Here is a 24,992-nt window from a genome sequence, read left to right on the forward strand (position 1 = left end):
AAGAAAGGGGGTACCTGTAATTTATTTCACCTAGATTCTAGGTCCTAGAGGTAGCCCAGGGCCAGTGTAAATAAACGTTGTAAATAAAATAAAGGTGGAGCCACCATTGTGAATTTTCTCTTTCATTTTTCTATTAACAAACCAGCTATTGCAATTTTGAATATTGCTCAGTGTTTTCTGTTCTTTGCTTTCAAACACACTCTCACCCGAGTTCCTCAAAACTTGGGAGGATAGTATCCCTGGGGCTGCTTCAGAACTGAGACCCCTGCTTGGAAGAGTTCCAGGCTGTAATATAACTTGAGAAGTGGCCGGTGTCCAAACAAATGCAACCAAACCCAATAGGCAATGATAGAGCCCGGGTCTGTGTTGCCTGGTAGGAAGTGCTCAGTGGTGGGAGGGTGTCAGGTGTCACGAAAAGTGTCACGCAGTGTGCATATCATTCATAAATAATAAGCAATACATAAAGATATCGGCTGTCCTTGATATATTACTATACATCCCCAAGAGTCTAAGGAGGGAACCAGAAACAGTGCCGTTTCCAATTTGAGAAGAATTCCCAGCCTCAATTTCCATTAGTCTGGCCTCTCGCTCAGTCCCATCTGAATTAGGATGCTGACATATCTGAAAATAATCCTATTTTAGTTTTAAAAACCAAGTGACACCCTCCAAATCTGTATGCTTGTCCCTCAGATATGTGTTTTTAAAATGTGTTTGTGTATGATTGCTAACTGGCTTTTAGACAGAGTGCAGTTTCCATCACTTCCATGTCTCTGCCCTTTAATGCACAGCTCATTTCATTTGGCAAAATACTGCTTCTACCAGTTTGAAGTTATGTATGTATGTATGTATGTATGTATTTATTTATTTATTTATTTATTTATTTATTTATTTATTCATTCATTCATTCATTCATTCATTCGAGACAGGCAGGGTCTCACTATGTATCCTTAGCTGGTCTGGAACTCACAGAGATCTTGCCTGCCTCTTCCTCTTTAGTGTTGGGATTAAAGGCATCTGCCACCGTGTCTGGCCATAGTTCTGTATTTTAAGTGAGAAAATAACTTCTGACCTAGTTTCATAGTTTTGTTTGGACCCTGACAAATGAGGTATCCATCTTGGATTTATTTCTAGAAAAAAAATGTTTTGAAAGCTTTTTTTAGGTTTGCTAATTTTGTGTGTGTGCGCACACATACACACACACACACACACACACACACACACACACACACACACACACACACGCAATACTGGGGGACTGAACCCAGGGCCTTGTCTATGTCATGCAAGTATTCTACTATTGAGCTACATCCAGTACTCTTTATGCTAGGTTACCCAGGCTGGCATTGAACTCCCTCTCTACTCCAGTCAAGTCTTGAGCTTATGATCGTTTTACCTCAGCTCCTGAATACTGGAATTACAGGTCTACATCACCAGACCTGGCTAGAAACCTCCTTAATGCTGACACATCAACATTTTTTCCTTAGAAAACATTGCCTGGTGATTGACTGGATCCCTAATAGTGTGTGCTAATGCCTTCCTGTTAATTCATCCAGATACTGTGCAGAGACAACTTAGCCACAAATGAAACTGACAGTGTTTACCACTGCCCAGGAGCAGTTGCAGCCTTTTACAGGTCGTGCCTGTTAGTGGTTGGTTCAAGTTAATTGACCCCTTGGGGCTTCCTAGGAGTGCTTTCTGGCTCCCTGTTATCCCTACAGGTAGCTATGTTTAAACCAGTCAGCACCTGCACCTGCATTTACACACCCACAAAATGAAGTCTTCTATGATTATGGCACAGCAAAGGGGTCAGGGGTGGGGGGGAGGGGTGCTAGAAGATTAGGGAGGGAAACAAAGAGCTGACTTGAGAGCAGCCACCTGTGGTGGTCTACATGTTGGTTTTGGTCTCTCAGACACCAGAAAGAGAAGTAGAAACTTTCCCTCATCTGATTATAGGGGTGATGTGACTTACAGCAACGAGGCTCTAGGGATTTTTGACACTTGGAGCATGTGGACTGAAGTCAATTCCAGAAGAGTACAGAGAAGCTTGATTACTGTTTGTGATGGGATTCTTATATCCCCCCCCCCCCCCCCAAAATCTCTAAGAGCTGGTAATGCTTGCCTCACACGTACAAAAACCCTAGCTCTGAGCTCCTGCATATGCCCTCAATCCCAGCACTTGAGAGGTAAAGGCAGGAGGATCAGGAGCTCCGGGCTATCCTTGGCTACCAAAAAAGTTTAAGGCCAGCTTGGAATACATGCAACCCTGTCTTAAAAAAGCAAAAACAAAAACAAAAAACCCTAATATTGTCTTGTTTGTTCTTTTCTATTTCTGAATACAGTGCTAATGTACCGTGGTGCGGCCGTTGCAGACTTCACAGGCCCTGACTGTCGTTTTGTGAATTTTAAAAAAGGTGATCACGTGTATGTCTACTACAAACTTGCAGGGGGCTCCCCTGAAGTTTGGGCTGGAAGTGTAAGTAAAACCATGAAAAACTGTATTTCCTTATTCTTGTTGAATTTTGTAGCACCGTAGATTAAATGCTATTGACAGTGTCTTTCCTAGACTGTAAACAGAAGGCAGCCCTGTGGTCCTAGCAGGCCTCAGGCCTGGCACACAGTAGGGGTAAGACAGACAAAGGTTTCTGAAACAGATCTGAACTGGTTCTGGCTATTGCCCCACAGCTATACAGGAAGTTGCATGTATAATTCAAATCAAAATGGTAAAGACCTGAAAATCTTAAAAGTTCATTGTCTCAAAAAAGACTTAATCTTATGGATAGCACTTAAGGTGTGCAGGGTTAACATTTGTGTGACTTTTCTCTGTAAAAAAAATCTGTCAAAAAGCCTACACAGGGCTAGGGAGCTAGCTTAGGCAGGACCCTAGTTTGATCCCCAGAACCTACTTTTAAAAGCCAGGCTTTGTGGGTGTGCTTGAAATGTGCAGTCCGGGAGGTGCTGGATGGGTGGACACTAAGACACAGCCTCACCTACTGGGAGAGAGAAAAACACAAGGTAAGGGGTGAGGGAGGCAGAGGCAGGCAGACCTCCGTGACTTTAAGGCCAGCCGGGTCTACATAGTGAAACCCTATCTCAAAATACAAACCAAAACCAAAACCAAAACCAACCAACCAAAAAATCCACAAGATAGACAGCATTTGGGAAATCAAAGTGAGGTTGTCCTCTGGCCTTCTCACATACGCATCCCCATACACACATATACACTCAACTGCACCCCCCCCCCCCACAGTACATATACAGGCCTGCACATACATGAATATACGCATAGATACATGTAGGCAGGCACATACAAAAGGGGAAAATATTGTGTTCCCTGTGTGCATTCTTGTTTGTTTGGTTTTTAACTTGAGGTATCTTTTTCTTGCTTTTCTTTGCACCTGGAAGTTTCCCCTCGGATTCTGTTCCTGGCACTCTTTGGGCCTTTTGGTATCAGACATGGCAGACAATGACTGTATCTATCATGCTCTGGTATATGTTAAGTAGGAGACGCTCCAGCAGTAGACTGGCTGAGAAACATGAGAGTTGTCCTTTCCTTTTGAAGAGGGCTTTGTTGACTAAAGGGTCTGTAATGACCCCGGGGGGGGGGGGGGTTGTTCCACCTTAGAAACACCCCCACTCCCAACCATACAAGTGTTCACTCGATAAAACACCAAATAACCAACACAGAGTAAGGTTCTAGTAAACCCCTAGGGAGAAAAAAATATATATATTTCAGCTTCCTCTGGGGAATTTTTTTAAGCATCTCAGTGGCATCACGGACATGAGGAAGAGTCTGTGCTGTTTTCTGTGTCTCTGGAGCTGCTCCCCACATACCTGTGCTCCATCTGTTCATACACTAGTTACAATCCTTCTACCTTCCCACCTTTGGGCTTTTGGAGGAGTATGCTGGCTTTATGTTTTCCTTCACCCATTAGCTTTTTCACCTCTCAACGTTTTGTTCCTTCTGAGTCACAGCTCTTCCTCTGCTTTTTTATTTCCTTAATGGCAAGGTCTCATGTATCCAGGCTAGCCTTAAGCTTCTGATCCTCCTGCCTCTGCCTCCCCAGTGATGGGATTACTGGTATGCCCCATTTGTGCAGTGCTTCAGATCAAACCAAGACTTGCTTCTTGATAGGTAAGCATTCTACAGCCCAGCCTTGCCTCCTTAAGGAACCCTGCGTTAGCATCCGGCCCGAAGTGATCTTGGCTGGTAGAAGTGTGTTTGGGTGGGACTCTGTTTGTCCTGCTCCTGTGACAGCCACTTTACTGCTTTGCCTGTCAGCCAGCTGGTGTCTCAGCTCCCTCTCAAGTCAAAAGCCACATGTCTTAATCTGCCTTCTTTTGGAGGATGTCCTTACAGGGCGCTACAGCACTTAATTACATTTGCTCTCATAGTAGCTTAGGCAGAATTGGCCCTCTTGAGGCGACCTCGGTCCTCCCCACCCCCAACTCAAATCAGCAGTGCTTTGGCAGGGAGGATACATAGAAGCAAAACTAGACATGAGACTGACTTCTGTGAGGGCCAGTGATTCCATGAGACTGTAGGAAAGAAAGGGTGGCTCCTGATGGTGGAGCTTTATGTAAGCTGTGGCCTCAGGTGACAGGTCAAGGAGGAACTTCTCCTTCCTTTTTCACCTAGCTCTGGATTCCTTCACTTTTCTAGCCCAACCTCCAAGGCATTGTCCCAAAGAACGGCAATCTGTACTTCTACATAGTCCCTCCTCTCATTTCATGAACCTCATCATTTGTGGAATTAACAAGTCTCCCTAGTTTTCAGAATGACTTGTTTGAATATCTCAATTCTCACCCTACTGTCTTTTTGGTTTCCTAGTTTCAGGGTTTATCTGCCAGTCTTGTAGCATTAATGCCCCAGGTCTTATCTAATCTTTGGGCTTTATTTTATTACCAACATGGCCTCCAGATGGTTTCCAGATAAACCAAGAACACTGGTGACTGGGGATATTTTAGAATTAGTGATAAGGTGGCCTTTCTTCTTCTTGTGTCCCTGACCCGCCTATCAGTCCGTCTATCAGTCTACGTGCCCCTGACTCGCTATCAGTCCGTCTATCAGTCTACTTTATTGTTTGAGAACAGGGCCTTGCCTCCTTTCAGACTGTGGCTAGTGAGGGACAGTTTCTCAAATGGAGCTTTTATACATTGTCTGCATACTTTATATTCTTAATTATGCATGCTGGGGAAGACTGGTTATTTTCTGTAGATTTATTTTACATGGAACTGGAGCCTGAGAGGTAGGTAAGTATGCATTACATCATAATTTTATTTAATCCCCCCAAATACTTCTAAGTACTGTTTTTGGAAAATGCTATCAGAGCATATGGTATCAATAGGTGTTGTTCATTGTAGCAGTGAACATTTCAGAAGTCTTGTTTGCTTCTGCTGATTTTCATGGCTGCTGTGGATTGATTCAAGGGAGACTTGTAAGAAGGGGTTCATGAGCAATGCTATCAAATGCTCATGTAAATTCTTGCCAGAGATCACTTGGAACTGTGTTTCCAGTGAGCTTTGGTTTGCCAAGTCTTAGCCATACAGTTTTCAGGAAGCTTCTCTTATACAGATCTCTAATTACTTCTAACTGTAACACTATGTGCTGATATATAAAAGAACGTGTCTGTGGCTTGGAGAACTGTTGGTTTAACATACTAATCTTCATTGGCACAATCATGGCAGTGTAATTATTAGCAGCAAACATCTATTTCTCTTGCTTTATATTGTCTATGTATTTTTTTGTCACTGCTAAAATTCTCCTTTGATTTCTTATACAGAACTTGATTGGTATTTGTCCCTTTTGTCCATTTTTTCACATAGGTTGGACGAGTCTTTGGATATTTTCCAAAAGATTTGATCAAGGTCCTTCACAAATATACAGAAGAAGAGCTACAAGTTCCAGCAGATGTAAGTTGTTCTCGGCTACAAACTGGCTTATAAGTTCAGTTGTAATCAAAACTTTAAGACAGTGTTAGGCAAGACATTGCATTTCCCTTACAGCTCTTATACAGTGTAATTAACTCATTTGCAAGTCAATGAATATGTTTCGGACAACGGAAAAACAACCCAACATTTGTGTATCAGATTTTAATTTGGAATCAGACTAACTGAATAAGAAGAACATTTGAAAAGCATTTGCAGGAGATTATGTACTCTGATAACTGTTTAATATATTGAAGTTGATGTTCTTATAGGAGGCTGTAGACTGATATACAGGACTTTTCTCTGCCTTATTTTTTTGCATATGGAAGTCAAGATTTTAATACATTAGCCAAGTGTGATGATACTCACTTATAATCCTAGTATTTGGGAGATGGAGACAGCAGGATCAGGAGTTCAAGGCCAGCAGGATGAGTTTTCAAGGTCTTGTTTCCAAAAAAACAAAAAAGAAGAAAAAAAATCTTTTTACTTAGTTAACGGAGGTAAATAATTTTATTTTACAAGCAAAAAGAGGTGTCCCAATTTGAAAATTACTCATTGGGTACTAAACATTTTAAATATATAGAAGTCAGGTTCAATTAATCAAACTCCAAATTGTGTGCAGACCTATTCACACAAAGGCTTTTCCCCTGACTCTGGCGACTTAATCCTTACGTCCCAGGTCTGGAAAAGCGATGCTCAGGGCTTTATATGAGGTCCAGTCTCAAGTCTACAGAGCATTCATTCGTGGTACACAGACTTACAACGGGCGTGTGTCTAAGATGATTTTGTCCTCTAGAATCCTCATTCCCACTCACTCCCACTCACTCTCCATCATTCCCACGTCTGAGGCTTTGGAACCTGGTTACCACGCACTGTCATTGGGCCACTCTGGACATCTCTGTCAAGTGGCTGCAGAGCTGTCACTGTTCCGAACAGTCCTTGATACTCTCAGGGATCATAACACCTGCTGGGCTTCTCTGGCGACAAAGGCTCTGCAGGGTGGGAGACGTTCATCAGCCCTAAGACTCACCTGTTTTGGAGTCTATCTTCTCACTATACTTCCCATGACACCCTTCTCTTGACATTAAGAAAATGGTTCAGGGGTGGGGGGTGGGAGGAGGGAGGAGAGGGGGATCTGTGGTTGGTATGTAAAATCAATGGACTATTTCTTTTTTTTTTTTTTTTTTTTTTGGTTTTTTGAGACAGGGTTTCTCTGTGTAGCTTTGCGCCTTTCCTGGAACTCACTTGGTAGCCCAGGCTGGCCTCGAACTCACAGAGATCCGACTGGCTCTGCCTCCCGAGTGCTGGGATTAAAGGCGTGCGCCACCACCGCCCGGCCTATTTCTTAATAATACAAATTAAAAAAAGAAAATGGCTCAGAAATGCAGGTGATGAGAAAAGGAAGTCACTAACCCCTTCTGTACTGGACAGGTCTCTCCAGAATATTGTGAAAGTTTGGTTAGGGGTCAACAACTATCTTAGTTCCTCTTTTCACTTCCTACTCAGTGTGTGATTCCTTTGGCACCAAATTGCTTACTTGTGGGAAAAAGGAAGAATGCAGATTTACGAATAGTCTTTTTTTTTTTTTTTTTTTTTGGTTTTTTGAGACAGGGTTTCTCTGTGTAGCTTTGCGCCTTTTCCTGGAACTCACTTGGTAGCCCAGGCTGGCCTCGAACTCACAGAGATCCGCCTGGCTCTGCCTCCCGAGTGCTGGGATTAAAGGCGTGCGCTACCACTGCCCGGCACAAATAGTCTTAAAAGCAGATATTAATCACTGCCGAGAACCCTAACTTATAGAAAGGTATCTGCACTGAACCTGGTTTCAAGCTGTTGTTCCAGTAATAATGAAAATGGAGATCCCCCGGCACTGTTCTTCATCCCTTTAAAGTAGTGGGTCTCAACCTTCCTAACACTATGGCCCTTTAACACAGTTCCTCGTGTTGTGGTGTCCCCCAACCATAAAATTATTTTCATAGCTACTTCATAACTGTAATTTTGCTACTGTTATGAATCATAATATAAATGTTTTCTGACGGTCTTAGGGTGACCCTTGTGAGAGGGTCCTTTGACCCCCAAATGGGTCATGACCCACAGGTTGAGAAGGGCTGCTTTAAATTCTTACTCTCTATGCACCTGTCTGTCAGTAAGATACTTTTTAAGTTGATAAGTATTTCTAAGTCCAAGGAAAATATGTTCCAAAAATCCATGTAGACTTAGAACATGACGGCCAGGTTATTCTGCCTGTTTCTAGCTGGGTGGGCAGAGATGTATGGCATAGAGCACCTGGGGTAGAGAAGCCTCATGGTCCTGAAGCTCCCCAGACAGATGGTTACAAGTTGAGCATCCAGGTCATCAGGCATAGATATTAGAAATGGGAGACTCAATACAGGACTCCCCACTTTCTCCCTCTGCTGTTACATTAGTTACTTTTCTCATTGTGGGGAAATACTTAGCAAATCTAACTTAAAGAAAGAAGCACTTATGGCTCACAGTTTGAGGGTAGAGTTCATCACAGCAGGGGAGTCTCGTCTGCAGGAGCATGAGGCAGCTGCTCACATTGTAGCTGTGGTTCAGAAGCAGGGGAGATGAATCCTGATGTTAAGGTTGCTTTCTCCTTCTTATATCATCCAGGACCTCAGCCCAGGAAACGGTGCTGCCCACACGTAAGGTGGGCTTTCCCTTGACAGCTAACCTGGTCTAGAAACCCTAACAGCCATGCCCAGAGGCTTGTCTCCTGGCAATTATAAATGCTGTCAAGCTGACAATATAACTCCTCACCAAGTGTTCAGAACAAACTGAGAAATGCAGAAGTCACACAGAGGGAGAATAACATGTCTCCATTTGTTTACTCACTATGCCTTTTAGAGACTCTGACACAGTTTTTGAAAAATGCAGAAATAATTGTAATGTAGAATAAGACAGATTTATCCAACCAGAGCCGGCCAACTAGGAGCCTCCAACTGTCCCCATAAAACTGACAGCATGGGGGAACAGATTATTTTCCAAACAGAAACCAGGAACAGGGCCAAGCAAACTCAGCAGCCACATGAATCATTCTTCTCCAAGGAACAAGATTGAAAGTGGCTTCCAATATGATATCCCTGTACTGACCCATCACTGGTCAAAGCCATCCTAGAACTAGGCACAAACTTGGAGTGCTCTTGGGACACTTGATTGTCAAGACACTAATGTTTTTGTTTTTTCCATACAGGAGACAGATTTTGTCTGTTTTGAAGGAGGAAGAGATGATTTTGATAATTATAATGTAGAAGAACTTTTAGGGTCTTTGGAACTGGATGACTCTGCATCTGATGAGTCTGAGAAAGCTAAAGAAGTTTCTCAGCATGAAGTGAAATCTCCTGAAGGAGCTCAGGAGACTGAACTTGACCCTACACCTGAGCCTGAGCCAGTCAAAGCTGACTCAGGGGAAAGAGAAGGTGCATTCTCAGAGAGCACTGAGGAACTGCAGGAACAGCCCTCAGCTCAGGAGAGCCACCCTCATGCCACCAGTGCAGCAGATAACGCTCAGGGAAGGCAGTCTTCAGTGGACAATTTTGAAGAGATGCTGCACGATAAATTAAAAGTGCCAGGAAGTGAAAACAGAACCAGCAATAGTTCTCCCGTCTCAGTGGAGCAGGAGAAGATAGATGCTTACAAAGTCCTGAAAACAGAAATGACTCTTGACTTGAAAACCAAGTTTGGCTCAACTGCTGATGCACTGGTGTCTGATGATGAGGCAACCAGGCTGGTCACTTCATTAGAAGATGATTTCGATGAAGAACTGGATGCTGAGTATTACCCGATGGAGAATGAAGAAGAGGAGAATGTGGACAACTTTGATGAGCTACCTTTACTATCCTTTGCAGATGAAGAAGACGAGAAAGTCCCTGGGAAACCTGGGATGGAGAAATATTCAATAGATAAGGATCCAAACTTGAGTGAAGAGGATAAAGTTGAACCCACTCTGCCTCCTGGCATCCAAAGTGACAATAAAGATTTATTGACAACTTGGGGGGATACTTTGTTCTCTATTGTCACAGGAGGGGAAGGAAAAACAGGTGAGGTAGGTTTAGAGAGTTCTAACCCAGAGGAAGACAAGCGGGAGGATGTGCTGGTTTCAGCTAGCCGTGAGAGGAAACCACAGTCAACAGCTGGCTATATGGACCCTGAGGATGAAGAAGATGATCTTTTTGTAGAAGTCTCCAAAACCAATGGTGAAAAGGACTCAGAAACAGACCAAGATCTTGTCATTACAGGAGAAGAAAAGCCAATGCAGGACTCCAGGAGAGGCCTGGCACACCATGAGTCCAAATCAGAGGTTGCAGAGTCAGAAACAGTGAGTGCTTATCAACCTCAGAGTAGCAAGCTTAACCCTCTGCCAGCTGCTGAAAAGGGCAAAGAATTTACATTAAAAGCAGTCTTTGAAAAAAAAGAAAATGGCCTAAAAGAACCAGTTATCCATATCTCAAAGGAAACACCCCACGAAGAGAAGACCGGAGGGGGCTTAGAGAGGGAATCGGTACCCAGAGCTGTGGTGAGTCCAGGGACAGAAAACAGCAGCAAACATGAATCCTTGGGTGCCACACCACTCTTAGGAGATCATCAGCCTGATGCATCCAAGGACAGTATGGAAGTCGCAGGCGCTTCCGTCAGTGGGCCAAAAGTGGACCAACAGGAGGGATTTCAGAATCAACCTGGATTCTCCTCTCCAGAGGAAACTGCTCTTTCAAGAGAACTGAGGGAGAAAGTTCCTACTCTGGGAAGAAATCTTTCTTGGCAGCAGCAAGAGAGAGATGTAGCTGTTGTAGAGGGCAGGGAAGACCCTGCAGATGTGGAACCACCCCACCCCCAGGCCATACAAGGGATACAGGAGGCTGATAGCCGGGAAGTACCCAGTGTCCAAATCCAAAGGCCAGAAGCAGAGGAGGACGATTATCCCACTGAGGAGCTACTGGAGGATGAAAATGCTGTGAGCGCACAGCAGTCTAAAGAGAACCACCCCAGGGTTCAGGACAGGAAGTCAGACATGAATTCTCAGGTTTTTGAAAAAGTAATTTTGGGGACCCTTAATCTTGACACTGAAGAAAACAAACAAGCAGCTAATATGATTGTGGAGACTGGAAAAAAGAGTAAAACTACATCAGAAGGGGCCGATGGTACAGGCAAGGAGTCGGGCAGTGTGGTGGTGGACAAAGAAAAAAGCCATCTGGCAGCTGTACGAGCTCAGGGGCCAGCTGAAGTAGATGGCCTTCATGAGAAGATGCCAGCTCACACTGCAGGCTTCGGGGAAGCCATCCAGAGTAAAGATCCTGATGCCCTACAAAAAGACAACCCCGAGGAACTAGTCAACACCTTTCAACTTGGGGAGATTCCCGGGGGAGAAGAGACGTCAGAAGGGGAGCCTGAGGATCCTGAGGAGTTTGGAGGCTCAGAACGCCAGGTGCCCGATGCTGAAGACCTTGGAGATGGCTCGCCCCAACAAGCTCCACCTGAAATTCCCGACATAGTGCTGAAGAGTGTGAGAGAAGACTTGCCCATCATAAACAGCTTCTTCAAGGACCAGAAGTCCCTGTATCGTTTCCTGAAATACTTTGATGTCCACGAGCTGGAGGGCATGCTGCAAGATATGTCAATAAGGCTGAAATCAGCACATCGGGACAGCCTGCCCTACAATGTGGAAAAAGTCCTGGATAAAGTCTTCCGTGCCTCTGAGTCACGAATTCTAAGTGTGGCAGAGAATATGCTTGATAATCGAGTGACCAAAAATAGAGATCTGGGGACACAAGAGAACAGCTTGTTAGAAGAAGCTGCGGTGTTGGATGATGTACAAGACCTGATCTATTTTGTCAGGTACCAACACTCTGGAGTGGAGACTGCCCCACTGGCCACACCTCCACCTCAGGAGGAAGGCGGGGCTGGACCAATAGAAGGTAAAGTACCTGCCTGCCTATGACCTTGTGGAGTTAGGCTGGGGAAGCAGGAGCAGGGTGGTGGGAAGGGGATGTGTGTTTAGGGTGGGGGTATACTCAAGTGCTCCATTTGCTGTTTGTAAAATTCTAGTCACACTTTCCATGTGTCTAAAGGAGAGGGTCTAGACCTACAGGGCCTCCCCTTCCAGCTTCCTTTTAGGCTGAACATGAGTGCAGATTGCACTCCATACCCAATACCATTTTCCTTTTCCTTCCATAGAACAGCTGAAATTGTTTTTCATTTTCAAAAGGAAACTTTATAAAAAAATCTTAAGAGAAATATGTAACCAAGAAAATAATTCACAAAGTAAAACTCTTAACAAAGTACAGCTTTCATATAAGGTTATAAAAGGGGCTTTATTGAACACAATTTCTTCATATAGTTATTTATACTCACATATATTCAGCATTGTACTGCTGTCATAACATTCCAAATATGCAAAGTACTTCAAGCCTGTCCCTTCTCTACACCATGCTACCCTCCCTATCTAGTTAGCCTTCTTTGTTCCTCTAGACAGATAAGTTTCAATTTTCATGTCTTATAGTATAAATATAAACATGATTTTATGTACCTATATAAATCCTGAGATCCAGAAATGAGAGGAAATGTGATGTCTGTCCTTTGGAGACAGACTTAATTCACTTAATATGATGATTTCTAGTTGCATCCATTTTCCTGAAACTGATATAACCTCATTCTTCTTTATGACAGAAAAGATCCTACAGTATATATGTCCTATATTTTCTTTGTCTGTCCCTCTATTGTTGAACACCTAGGTTATCTCCATAACACAGTAGTTGTGACTAAGGTTACAGTAAACATTGATGTGCAATGTATCTCCAAGTTCGTTGTCTTGGAGTCCATTGGGTGAATGCTCAGGGGTGGTGGAACTGGTGCATATGGTAGACTTATTTTTAGTTTTTTGATTTCCATAGTAGCTGCAGTAGTTTTCATACCTGCCAGCAATAAATAAAGGTTCATGTTTATCATATCCTCACCAGCATTTGCTTTCTTACTGACCACTGTTCTGGCTGGGGTGACGTAGAATCTCAATAGTTTCAATGTTCATTTCTTTGGTGGCTGGCGAGGCTGAACATTTGGTTATTATCTAGTCTTCTGAGTTCTTTGTATATTCTAGGTTGAATTGTAGGGAACAAAAGTTTCTTCCTGTTCTGTCATGCTTCTTTATCACTTCCTTTGATGAGCAGAAGCTTTTTAACTTGATGAAATACCATTTGCCACTTGCTGGCCTTATTTCCCGAGTGACTGGAATCCTTTTCAGAGTCCTCGATATGCATGTGTCTTGGATAGTTTCCTAACAATAACTGCTTTTTATATAAGGATTGGCCAAAACAGCTCATTAAATGGATGCCGTGTGTGAAATCCTTCACTCCTCCTAATTTTCATCTTTTGGAGGGGGGAGGGTCCTGCTGTTTCCTGCTTCTTAGGGACAGTGGTTTATTCCAGTTATGCTTCACTGGGCCCTGGGGTTCTTAGGTTAATCAAGGCCGGAACCAGGACACGGAGCTTTCTAACAGTACTGGACAAATAGAAGTACCTATCTGTTGAGCTGACCCCAGGATACCTGTCATAAGCTCCTGATTCCTAGTTACACATTATATTCTTTGTATCCATGCTTTACAAATAGAAGTAGCTGCATTGCAAGTGAATGGTGATAGACACAGAGTCACAGGAATAGCTGTCTTCCTAGAGGTACTAATTTTCCTGAGAATTGGGAGAAGTGAGCGTTTTTTTAAATCAAATCTTTTGGTTAAAAATGGAAAATTCAGGTTGGAGAAATGGCTCAGCAGTTAAAAGTGAATTGGTTACTGTGGCAAAGGATCTGATTTCCATTTTCAGCACCCACATGGCAGCTCACAACCATTATACCTCCAGTTCCAGGAGATCTGATGCCCTCTTCTGGCCTCTGTGGACACTGCATGCACATGCAGACAAAATACCCATACACATAAAATAAATCTTTTTCTAAAAAAAAAAGAAAAAAAAAAAAAAAAAGAAAAACTCAAATTAAGTTTTTGGTGTAAAATATGAGGCTGCAAAGATGCACTCAGGCTCGTAGGGAAGGCAATGGGCCCATTCCCTGTTGCTTGGCAGTCATTTGATAGTATTTGAAAGACACTCTGGCAAGCTGCCCATGTGCAGAATGCCCTTCTCTGTATTAGCTCTGTGAGCCCAGCTGCCTGTGTATGAGGGAGGTTATGTTCTGTATGTGGCTCCTGGGTTCTGTGCTGGACTGGAATTCTCTTCTACATGTCTGTGTGGGCACATGCTGCCTTGCCATGGCAAGTCATTGGAGTCTTTTTTTTTTTTTGGTTTTTCGAGACAGGGTTTCTCTGTGTAACAGAGTCCTGGCTGTCCTGGAACTTGCTTTGTAGACCAGGCTGGCCTTGAACTCACAGAGATCCTCCTGCCTCTGCCTCCCGAGTGCTGGGATTAAAGGCGTGTACCACCACCGCCCGGCTCATTGGAGTCTTTTCCATGAATGTGTTTATGAAACGCTGTGGAGTGAAGACTTCTTTGTAAATCTGTACTTCAGTCATTGTTAATCTATAGGGAAGAATGTAAAACTCTTGCTTCTTTCTTTTTCCCTTGTGCACACATGATCCAGGACGCTGGGCTGTGTGATGAGGGAGTGCTGGTCAGTTGGATGAACCAAAATGGATCTGTGATCAAGCTCTCTCCATGTGTTCTTCTCCAGAGGTGCAGCCACTCCAGCAGGACAGCTTACCACAAGAAAACACAGGAGATCTTAGTGTGCAGCTTCCGGAGGAGCCTGCTGGACTCTTGGATCAACCTGTGACCGGTGTGCAGCTTCCGGAGGAGCCTGCTGGACTCTTGGATCAACCTGTGACCGGTGTGCAGCATCCGGAGGAGCCTGCTGGACTCTTGGATCAACCTGTGACCGGTGTGCAGCATCCGGAGGAGCCTGGTCTCTTGGATCAACCTGTGACCGGTGTGCAGCTTCCGGAGCAGTCTGGACTCTTGGATCAACCTGTGACTGGGCACATGAGTGCCTCAGAGGTGTTACAGAAGCCAAATACTGAGAAAGACATAGATCCAGGTAAAGTTCATAATTTTTTTTTTCTACAAAGTAGACGTGTATTGTAAAGAAGCCTGCTAAGCCGGGCAGTGGTGGCGCACGCCTTTAATCCCAGCACTCGGGAAGCAGAGCCAGGCGGATCTCTGTGAGTTCAAGGCCAGCCTGGGCTACCAAGTGAGTTCCAGGAAAAGGTGCAAAGCTACACAGAGAAAAAAAAAAAAAAGAAGTCTGCTAAGACTATTTATTTTCAATGTCAGAAAAGATAGAACAATCAAGGTGTGTATAAGATTTAAAAATCTCCTACAAGAAACAGGAAAGAGTTCAGGTGTATCGGAAACAGGAAAGAAGCCAGGGCTGTCACTAACTCGCAAACCAGTGTTTGGCTGTACCCAGCTGCTATAAATCATCTCAGTGTGACCCTGAGCTCTTGTCCTTCAAAGCCACATGCTCTAAAGCAGAGCTTGCTGGCCCAGGGACAGCAGTCTGTATGAAATAGGCTCCCAGGAAAGGCTGACGGGCACCTGTTAATAGTCTGAACTCCTGGTCCTGGTTCTCCCTCTTCACCCCTACTCCTCTGAACGGCTACAGTAATTCTGTTGCTTTTTTGATTTGTTGCCTCAGTAGAGCAAATACAGCTTTTTAAAGATGTTGTGAAGGATCCCAGGTGTCTTTTGATAGTGTGCTTTTAGGAAACAATTCGGGAATGACAGTCTAGACCAGACTGACACTTGTAATTGGTTTTTTTTTTTCTTTTCTTTTTTCATTTTTCTTTATTAAGAAATTTTCTACTCACTTCACATACCACTCACAGATCCCCCCTCCTCCCTCCTCCCTCCTCCCACCCCCCAGCCCTCTCTCCCAAGCCACCCCACATCCCCACATCCCCCAAATCAAGGTCTCCCATGGGGAGTCAGCAGAGCCCAGCACACTGAGCCTAGGCAGGTCCAAGCCCCTTCCCACTGCACCAAGGCTGTCACAAGGTGTCACACCACAGGCACCGGATTCCCAGAAGCCTGCCCATGCACCAGGGACAGATCCCAATCCCCCTGTCTGGGTGCCCCCCAAACAGTTTGAGCCAAACAACCGTCTTCCATGTCCAAAGGGCCTAGTCCAGTCCCATGGGGGCTCCACAGCCACCAGTCCACAGTTCATGGGCTTCCACTGACACTTGTAATTGTAAATACTTGATTTACAGCACACAGCAAACATTGGTGGAGAGAAAAGTGGATTTTCCCCCCTAACATCCTCACTAATGGTTTCAGCGGCTTTCTAGTTGTTGTACAGCTCACTCTCATTTTACTGGAAGCTCCCATTGTGTTATTCTGCCATCCAGTACGGTACTATGGGGATGTCATTCCTGGGGTTCTTTTTTGTGGGGGTCCTAGGATCATACTCAGGGCCACCTGCTTGTTAGGCTAGTGTGTTACCACTGCCTGCCAGCTCTAGCAGTATTCTGTGTGTTTGGGAGTGTGTATGTGTGAAGCACAGCTGTGGCATTAGTCTGTAGAAATGAAGAGTCTAGTCTCACTAGAGTAGCAGCCCTGCTCTCCAGCTAATGCACAAAAAGTAGCTGAGCAAGAGTGAATCATGTGTCAGGGACTCCATGTTCCAGAGGACGTCATGGGCATGTGTAATTTTCCAAGTTCTTTTTAATTCTGAAAGGTCCTATTTACTGAAAACGAGTCGCACCATTGAGATTCACTGGACTTTTGCTCGAAGCTTTCAGGATTGGGAAAAGTTGTGCTTGCAGAACAGAGTCTTTGTTGTAGCTCCTCCCATATAGTGCCAGCCACCTGCCCAGGCAGGCCTTCCCAGTGCACAGCATGCACCTCAGGTGCTAGGGTGCTCACCCAACTGGGGAAATGTCACCCACTGTCAGCACTAGGTCAACAGTGAACTGAATTTTATGGTTGGGAGAGATCCCTAGAGGGTCCAGTCCAGCCTTTCACTAACTGCTGTTGACAAGACATGCCAGGCTCATGTAACTCAAGTCAAAATATCTCCTCTCCCCTCCTGTGTGGAATCCTCTCAGGTATAACTGGGCTCTCCTTCTTTCACGAAGCTTCTATAGATGCCAGTTCCCACTCGGCAGGGAATTCTGCATCATCCCTGGCATCTACCGTATTTCACTGAGTTGTCACTGTCCATAAACTAAATATTAAGTACCTGAGACATGCCAGCTATGCTAAGCCTTAGTGTATTCTATCTGCAAGCCTTTTTCCTTTTCCTTAATGTTTGAATTTAGTGTGTGTATGCACCATGGGGCATATGTGGAGAAGACAACTTTCAGGAGTCAGATCTCTCCTTCTGCCATGCCGTTACAGGGATCAAACTCGGGTTATTAGGACTTGCTGAATGTGATTGTGTCTGTATGGTTTTGTTTGATGGTGCTGGTCTTTTTGGTTTGTTTTGGGTTTTGTTGGTTGGTTGGTTGGTTGGTTTGGTTTTGTGGGGATTTTTTTGTTTGTTTTGAGACAAGGTCTCACTCTTTAGACCAGGCTGGCCTTGAACCATAGAGATCCTCCTGCCTCTGCTTCCTGAGTGTGGGATTAAAAGCATGCACCACCCTGTCTGGCAATTCTGTCTATATGGAGAAACCATACATTTGGGGGTTTGTTTGTTTTCAATTCCCCTGAACGGACAGGAGACATGATGGGGTAACCTGGATAGTAGCGATGATTTTATTTTTATTTTTATTAAAGATTTATTTATTTATTATGTATACGAAAGAGGGTGCCAGATCTCATTACAGATGGTTGTGAGCCACCATGTGGGTGCTGGGAATTGAACTCAGGACCTCTGGAAGAGCAGTCGGTGCTCTTAACCTCTGAGCCGTCTCTCCAGCCCTGATTTTATTTTTATAAACAAAACGTCTGATGGATCCAATTAAGATCCTGGAGTCTTTTATTTTTCTCTGTGTAATTTTCCTTAGGAGACTCAAATATTCTATGCTTAATGACTATAATACTTAGAGGATACTAAGCAAACATTTAAATATGGAGAAACAATTCTTATTCTAAAGCATGAAATATGGTGTCTTTTGCCTCCTTTTAGATTTCCTTGTAACCAAAGTCTCTCCTGTTGGGGCTGGTGATGCAGAAAAGCACCTGGAGACAAGGGCAGAGGAGCCAGACAATATCTCACTTCTGGAAAACACACTTGGTTCCCTGTATTCCTTCATTCTTTATTTAAGTAAGATGGTAAGTCTGATACAGTCTCCTCATCCAGAACGTTGATTAGTACAGGGATGTATTACAGGGAGGAGGTATGAGTGAGGATAGACATCAGGTCTTATGTTGGCCAGGCGGGCCTCAAACACACTATGCAGCCAAGGCTGACCTTGAACTCCTGATCCTCCAGCTAACACTGCCCAAGTGTTGATGCTATAGACATGGCAAACCACCTTGGCCTGATTTATAGCGGGTTTTAAGTTGAATCTGACTTCACTTGAGTGAAGAATTGCAAATGTCTTTATGAACTCTGCTCCTGAATCTCTGAAGGTGACGCCCAAGAAGAGCCACAGGTGGATGGTTTTAATTAGGGGCTCTTAGTTTAGCACAGGAGAATTTACTACCTGGCAAGGCTGGGCAGGTATACGCCTATAAAGCATGGTTCACCTCCTGGGGACCTTTCAGTACCCCAGGGAACTGGAGATGTTCACTTGACACAGAAGACAGGGTTTTTTGTCAGGGTTGGTTGAGAAGAAAGAAGGGTTAGGAGTTAGCTGAGCTGTTTTAGGCAGAATCAAAGGGAACACGAAGTATAGTTTGTTATTGAGTAGAATGGATGGAAAGGGTGATAGGAGCAACAGGGACAGAGGAGACATGTTCAGAGAAAGGGAAGCATGAAGAAAAGGGGATGTTGGGAAACTAGGGGAGTTGTGGGTCTGTGGAGGGAGACAGGTCACATCACGAAAGGCAATCTGTGTGCCCTGAGTTCTGTCAAGCTGTCAGTGTTGGTACCCTTTGAAGGTCTGAAACAGGGACGTGGTTGGCCAGATCTGTTTCCTAGAAAGCGCTATGATGGCAAAATGTTTATTCAGGATAATCTTTCTGAAGAGAATCGAGATCCTAGAAAGAATTTAGCCATCTCTATTAGCTTAGCCAAGTGTGGGGGATGTAGCTCCCCCTTGCGGTGTGTGTGGATAGTGGACATTTTTCTAGGTAAATTGGATAAGGCTGGAGGCCAAAATGATTGATGCCAGGACTGTACAGTGTCACCTTGGTCACAGTGGTTTCCTGTAGGGCCTGTAATTTTGAGGCTATGTAATAGTGTTTTGCTGTTGATGTTTTCTGTAAACAGGTTTTGAATCAGGAATGTCTGATTTCAAATCCCAATTTAAAAGTTTGTGTAAATTACTAAACCTGGTTTAACTGAAGCATAAGAACTGTACATCTTTATGGTGTGGGTTCTAGTAATTAGATAGGTGTGTACATTATGTAATGATCAAATCAGGGTTATAATCAGGACAATGATCATTTCTATGTGTACTCATGGGTTTTTTTCAAGTGTTTTTACATTTATGTATGTATTTATTTAATTTTGTGCATACCTGTGTGTGAGGCAGTCAGGACAATCTGCAGGAGTCAGCTCCCTCCTTCTACCTTGTGGGTTCTGGGAACCAAATGCAGGTCACTGGAGTTGGCAGCAAGCATCTTCGCCTGCTGAGCCATCTCTCCAGTCCACTCTTAATCATTTGAAAAAATTCATAAACTGTGATACAGAAAACTCAGAGCTAGCTCCGCTGTGCTTCCTCACTGAATTCCTTCCTGTCCTCCCGACTTGCCCTTTCCATCTCTACCAACCACTGTTCCACTCTGCTTTTCTCTAAGATGGTGAATAGCAAATGGCTAAACTTGGAACCTCAGCTTCCTTAGCTGAAAGGTGCAAATGAAAACTACTTCTGCTGCAATGACCAAGTGATGTGCCAGTGTGAAGTGCCTGGGGAGATGTCTGGCATTCTGTGGGATTTCCTCCCAGTCCTCGTTCTTTTTTATAGTCAGAGGGCAGTGTAAAGATGTTGACTACCCAGCAAACCCAGGGGAGAGGCTGCCTGGATGAGAAAGAAGGAGCAGAGCAAACCCATCTTCAGTTTTCTCCATGGTTACCTATGCTGGTGGCAGCTGCCTGGTAAAGGTGTGATGGCTCTGAGCCGTTACAGTTATGATGCTTCTGGTGACTGACCCAGGCTCAGGAGTAGCCTTTGAGCGGCACAAGGAGTCAGCAGTTGGACGTGGGAGGAAGTCTGTCTTTCTCACATTTCTAGGCATGTACAGGACTCTCTTCTTGGTCTGAGTTAGAGACACAGATATGGTACAGGATATGGCCTCCACTTGTAGGGTGACTGAGGAAGACAGTCGTAAAAGTCAAGAAGGGACGCAGTGCTACAAGATGCTGGCTCAACGGGCATGCTCCAAAAGCGTTTTAATGGCTCAATATGCACAAGGCATCTGCTAGAAATCAAAGGTTCTATTATGGGGGTTAGCAAGACAGCTCAGCAGGTAAAGGCACCTGCTGCCAAGTCTGACGTCCCGAGTTCAATCCCACATCCCATGTTGTGGAAGGAGAGAACCAGTGCCTTAAAGTGGTCCTCTGGCCTCCACATGTGCCGTGACATGCACATGCATACCCTACCCACAAATAAACAAATGTAATAAAAGGGATTCTACTATGGGCCAAGCACAGTCCTGATTTTTGAAAAGCTTGTGAGGATATGTGAAAACTGAGAACCTATGAATGAGGCATGAAGTTTCCAACATGGAGCATAGTTACCTGGAAGGTGATGAGTTCTTCTTTGCTTAGGGGAGCAGCACCACAGGTCGGCTTCATGGGTCAGTTGTTGGCTGACACTTGGAATCCTACAATTAGAAGGGACTTTGGGAGATGACCACCCCAGTGTCTCACTAATTACAGTAATTTCCTGACAGGTCATTATGGGGTCTGTGCATTAGCAATTTTTTCAGATTTGTTTATTTTTGAAGTTTAATTCAGATATATATTGTGTGCTCAGCATCTCCCCACGACTCCTCTGCTCACCCTTTCCTATCTCTCTGCTTAGTCCCCTTCGTTCTCCTGGACAGTCTCACTTCTATTTACATGTCATATATACATGCATGCTTTTATGTGTCTCGTTAACATCTAGGGACTGTCAATGATAAGCACATCTGTCTTCTGAGACTGGCTTAGTTCACTTAATATATCTCTAGTTGGATCTACTTTCCTGCACGCATCAGTAATTCTTAGTGTGAGCCACCGCCTTTCAGGGCCACACATTCTTCTGTGGCCAATCATTTTTATATTGACTCAAAGTTTCCTTCTCTGAAATATAGATGTAATTCCTTTTCCACACAGCAATCCTTTGACTATGTGAAGCTGTATCCTGTTTTCAATTGTTAGGGTTGTTTTGTTTTGTTTGAGACAGGGTTCCTCTACATAGCTCTGGCTGTCCTGGAATTCAGTATTATAGACCAGGCTGGTTTCAGACTCACAGAGATCTGCCTGTCTCTGCCTCTACAGTGTTGGGATTAAAGGTGGGAGCTGCCATGTCCAGCTTTTTAATATTTTGTCATGAAAATTTCAAACAGAAGCAGAGAGACTACCTAGGTGACCGACATTAGACTACCTAGGTGACCGACATTAGTCTACCTAGGTGACCGACATTAGACTGCCTAGGTGACTGACATTAGTCTACCTAGGTGACCGACATTAGACTACCTAGGTGACTGACATTAGTCTACCTAGGTGACCGACATTAGACTACCTAGGTGACCGACATTAGTCTACCTAGGTGACCAACATTAGACTACCTAGGTGACCAACATTAGTCTACCTAGGTGACCGACATTAGTCTACCTACGTGACCGACAGTAGTCTACCTAGGTGACCGACATTAGATGGTAACACTGAGCATTTTCAAATCTGCAAGGAGTTCAATGGGATTCTGCCATGTAGAAATAAAAACTGCTTGAGAGCCAGCTGTCCAGTCTTTTCGACTCTTTCTGAGAAAGCACATGTCTCAGAGCAGTTACTTTGTAGGCTTTTTTTTTCCTCTAAGAGTTATGATGTCAGAGCCTTAAACATATTTAGTTCTTAATCTTTTCCCCAGTGGTCAGTATTCTTATTTTCCCATCTTGTTTAATGTATTTGGAAACCATATCCTAGCACCATATACAATTACTATTGCTGTTGGTATTTTGAGACAGGGTCTTTGTGGTCTGAACTGGCCTGGAAGTCACTTCTGTAGCCCAGGCTACCCTCGAAGCTCTAGCTATCTTCCTGCCTTGGCCTCCCAAGTGCCAGAACTGCTAGTGTGACCCACCACTCCTATCTTACTTTTTAATTTTATTTAAATTATTTTTATTTTATGTGCATTGATGCTCTGCCTGCATGTATATCTGTGTGAAGGTATCAGATCTTGGAGTTAAAGGCAATTGTGAGCTACCATGTGGCCACTGGGAATTGAACTCAGGACCTCTGGAAGAACAGTCAGTGCTCTTAACCTCTGAGCCACCCTCCAGCCCCCTTATTTTTTATTTTATGTATATGGGCATTTTTTTTTTCTGCATGTATGTCTGTGCATCACATGCATGCCTATGCATTGTGTGCAGGTCTGGTGTCCATGGAGACCAGAAAAGGACATCAGATCCCCAGGGACTGAAGTTACAGACAGTTGTGAACTACCATCTGGATTCTGGGGATTGCATTCCAGGTCCTCCGGAAGGGCAGCCAGTGCTCTTAACTGCTGAGCTGACCACCATGCCATCTCCCCAAATCCCATTTTTATGAGTACACACCTGTGTTTGTGTGGAACAATGTGTATATCATTGCCGTTGCGTGTGGATGCCAGAAAAGGGAGTTGGATCTCCCGGAGCTAGAGTTACAGGCAGCTGTGAGGTGCCCACCTGTGTGCTGGAAACCTAACCCCAGTCCTCTACAAAAGCAGTTCGAGTTCTTAGCAGTTGAGACATCCTTCCAGCTCCTTATTTTTGTTCATTGACTATGCTGGGGTCTTAACTTTGTAACCTGGTAAGCCCATTGACTATGCTAGGGTCTTAACTTTGTAACCTGTAGCCCACGCTGGTCTCAAACCCGGAGCCATCTTCCTGCCTTCAACCTCCTGTGTGGGGAGATTTCTGGATTTTATTTTCTGTCCTATGGTCTGTATTCCTGGGCTAGAATGGAGCCACCTCCTCTCACTATTGGTTTTCATGTTCTTCTCTCAAGATCTTTTCTTTTTTTGGTTCTTGTGCAACTCAGGAGCTCACATTTAGGAATGTAAACCTCTCCCCCAATTAAATATCCCCATTGCCTTCAACTCTAAGAACATGATTGCTGGGCTATTTATTACCTTTGCCCATTTCCACAAAGTGCATAACCTTAAAAGGAGAGACCTCTAAATGGGGATATTGGTGCAGAATTGGTAGTGACGGGATTCCTCCATAAGGCTGTTTGTAGGCAAGTGGGGGTCAGGAGGGGAACCCTAAGAGGAGGACTGACTGGAGTGGGCAGGAAGGAAGGCCTTACCCAGAAGTCAGTCTGACCCATGACCCTTCAGAAGGGATCCCGAGATGCTTGCTTTTGCTTGTCTTGGGCTTCCAGGACCAGTCCCTTAGGTGTCTTAGCACTTCATGACTGGTCCAGTTCTGGCAGGGCCTGAGAAACCTGGCTTTCTCTTTTCCCAGACTCCACCCATAATCCCATCTTGATAGCTCCTTGGCCATGGTGACCCCACCCTCTGTGGCAGGTTGAGTTTTCTTCATCTGGATTCTCCTTAACTGGATCTCTGCTCACTTTGCGCTCTCGTCTCTCCCCCCCCCAATGGACTCTTCCGCCCAAGTCTATGTGTTATTCTCCCCTCCCCTCCTTCTCGGTTCTCCTGCGCTGTGTCTCTGTTCTCCCCCCACCCCCAGCCTCCCTCCCTTGGACTCTCCCGCCCAGTCTTTGCTCTCTTCGCCCTCCCCGATGGTTCTGCTAACCCTTACGGTCATCTTACCCCCTCACCTTCCGTTCAGCGCGTCGTCTCCCCCAGCCGAGCTCGGCGGTTGGTTTGTTCCGCGCTAGCCCCGCCCCCGCACGCAGGCTTCCGGGGTGCGTTGACGTGGGCTGCTGGGCAGCGTCTGATGACGTGTTTTACGGGAGGCCAAGTGCGGAAGGGGCCGCGATCCGGGAAGGCGAAGTTCATTCCCAGTGTCCGCCCCCCTGAGCCGGTCCTTCCCGAGGCAGAAGCGGTGAAAGCCGGCTCGGTGCCGTCCGCAGGAAGCGTCGCCTCCGCGCAGCTGCCCCTACGCGATGGACTCAGTGCCTGCCACTGTGCCTGCTGTCACCGCCTCCCCGGGGGACCCCGAGCTGCTGGGCCCCCTGTCGGTGCTCTACGCAGCCCTCATAGCCAAGCTACTGGAGGTGACAGTCCCCAGGGAGGGGCCGCGGCTGTGGCAGGCGGGTGGGCCAGTGCTGGGCAGAGTGGGTGCCCAGAGCCACAGCCCCGGAGAGGCGAGCCGGCTGCGGCGAGCGGGGCTGCGGTGTGGGACGCTCGGTCGCTTGCTGGGTTTTCACAGAGCACTGTTGAGGTGACAGGCACTGTTACGTGGTGGAGTCCTTTCCTTGCGGCACTGTCGGGGGTGGGGCCAGTATTATAATTAGCAAGCAGTGAAAGTGTGGAATGGGCAGGTGTGTAATAATACTGCCTTTAAGGAAACATCTAGAGCTAAGGCACTGAGTCGTGTAGATGACGTTTGACAGCATGATCCCTAAACCGGTTATCAAGAGCTGTCTGAACTTACTCAACACTTGTCTTTGTTTATGTAAAAATGGAGCCAATACTTAAAATATTAGGGGAATAACATTATATTATCACACTGGATTTATTTGCACCCACAAAAATTGATTATATATTTAAAGCTTTCGTGTTGTATACTTTTCAAAGTAATAAAACAACTTATTTAAAAGAATGGTCCAGGGAATGTCTAACTATACATGGACAGCACAATATTAGAAATTGAAAATGTATGCCCTACTTAAAGGTATTTAGACACTCTGC

General features: G+C 45.0%; 1 protein-coding gene and 1 long non-coding RNA gene across 6 annotated transcripts in view; one reads left to right on the plus strand and one right to left on the minus strand.

The window, feature by feature from the left end:
* Nucleotides 1-24,992, plus strand: part of Mia3 (MIA SH3 domain ER export factor 3) — a 43,927-nt gene that overhangs the window by 1,283 nt on the left and 17,652 nt on the right. For 3 of the 5 annotated variants that reach the window (XM_059281161.1, XM_059281162.1, XM_059281163.1), the window contains exons 2-6: nucleotides 2,340-2,473; nucleotides 5,824-5,910; nucleotides 9,137-11,855; nucleotides 14,615-14,977; nucleotides 18,011-18,156. In XM_059281161.1, coding sequence (XP_059137144.1) covers nucleotides 2,340-2,473; nucleotides 5,824-5,910; nucleotides 9,137-11,855; nucleotides 14,615-14,977; nucleotides 18,011-18,156 — 3,449 coding nt within the window. Of the gene's footprint in view, nucleotides 1-2,339; nucleotides 2,474-5,823; nucleotides 5,911-9,136; nucleotides 11,856-14,614; nucleotides 14,978-18,010; nucleotides 18,157-24,097; nucleotides 24,356-24,992 lie in introns of those variants that run through there. The other 2 variants (XM_059281164.1, XM_059281166.1) reach the window with 2 other exon arrangements.
* LOC131925806 (uncharacterized) lies at nucleotides 17-24,539 on the minus strand. Its single transcript, XR_009383356.1, has 4 exons — nucleotides 23,957-24,539; nucleotides 20,729-20,814; nucleotides 2,904-2,990; nucleotides 17-621 (listed from the first exon to the last, which is right to left on the minus strand). It is a non-coding gene; the product is annotated as an uncharacterized LOC131925806 (long non-coding RNA).

This window comes from Peromyscus eremicus, chromosome 15 (assembly GCF_949786415.1).
Source record: "Peromyscus eremicus chromosome 15, PerEre_H2_v1, whole genome shotgun sequence".
NCBI classification, from domain to species: Eukaryota; Metazoa; Chordata; class Mammalia; order Rodentia; family Cricetidae; genus Peromyscus; species Peromyscus eremicus.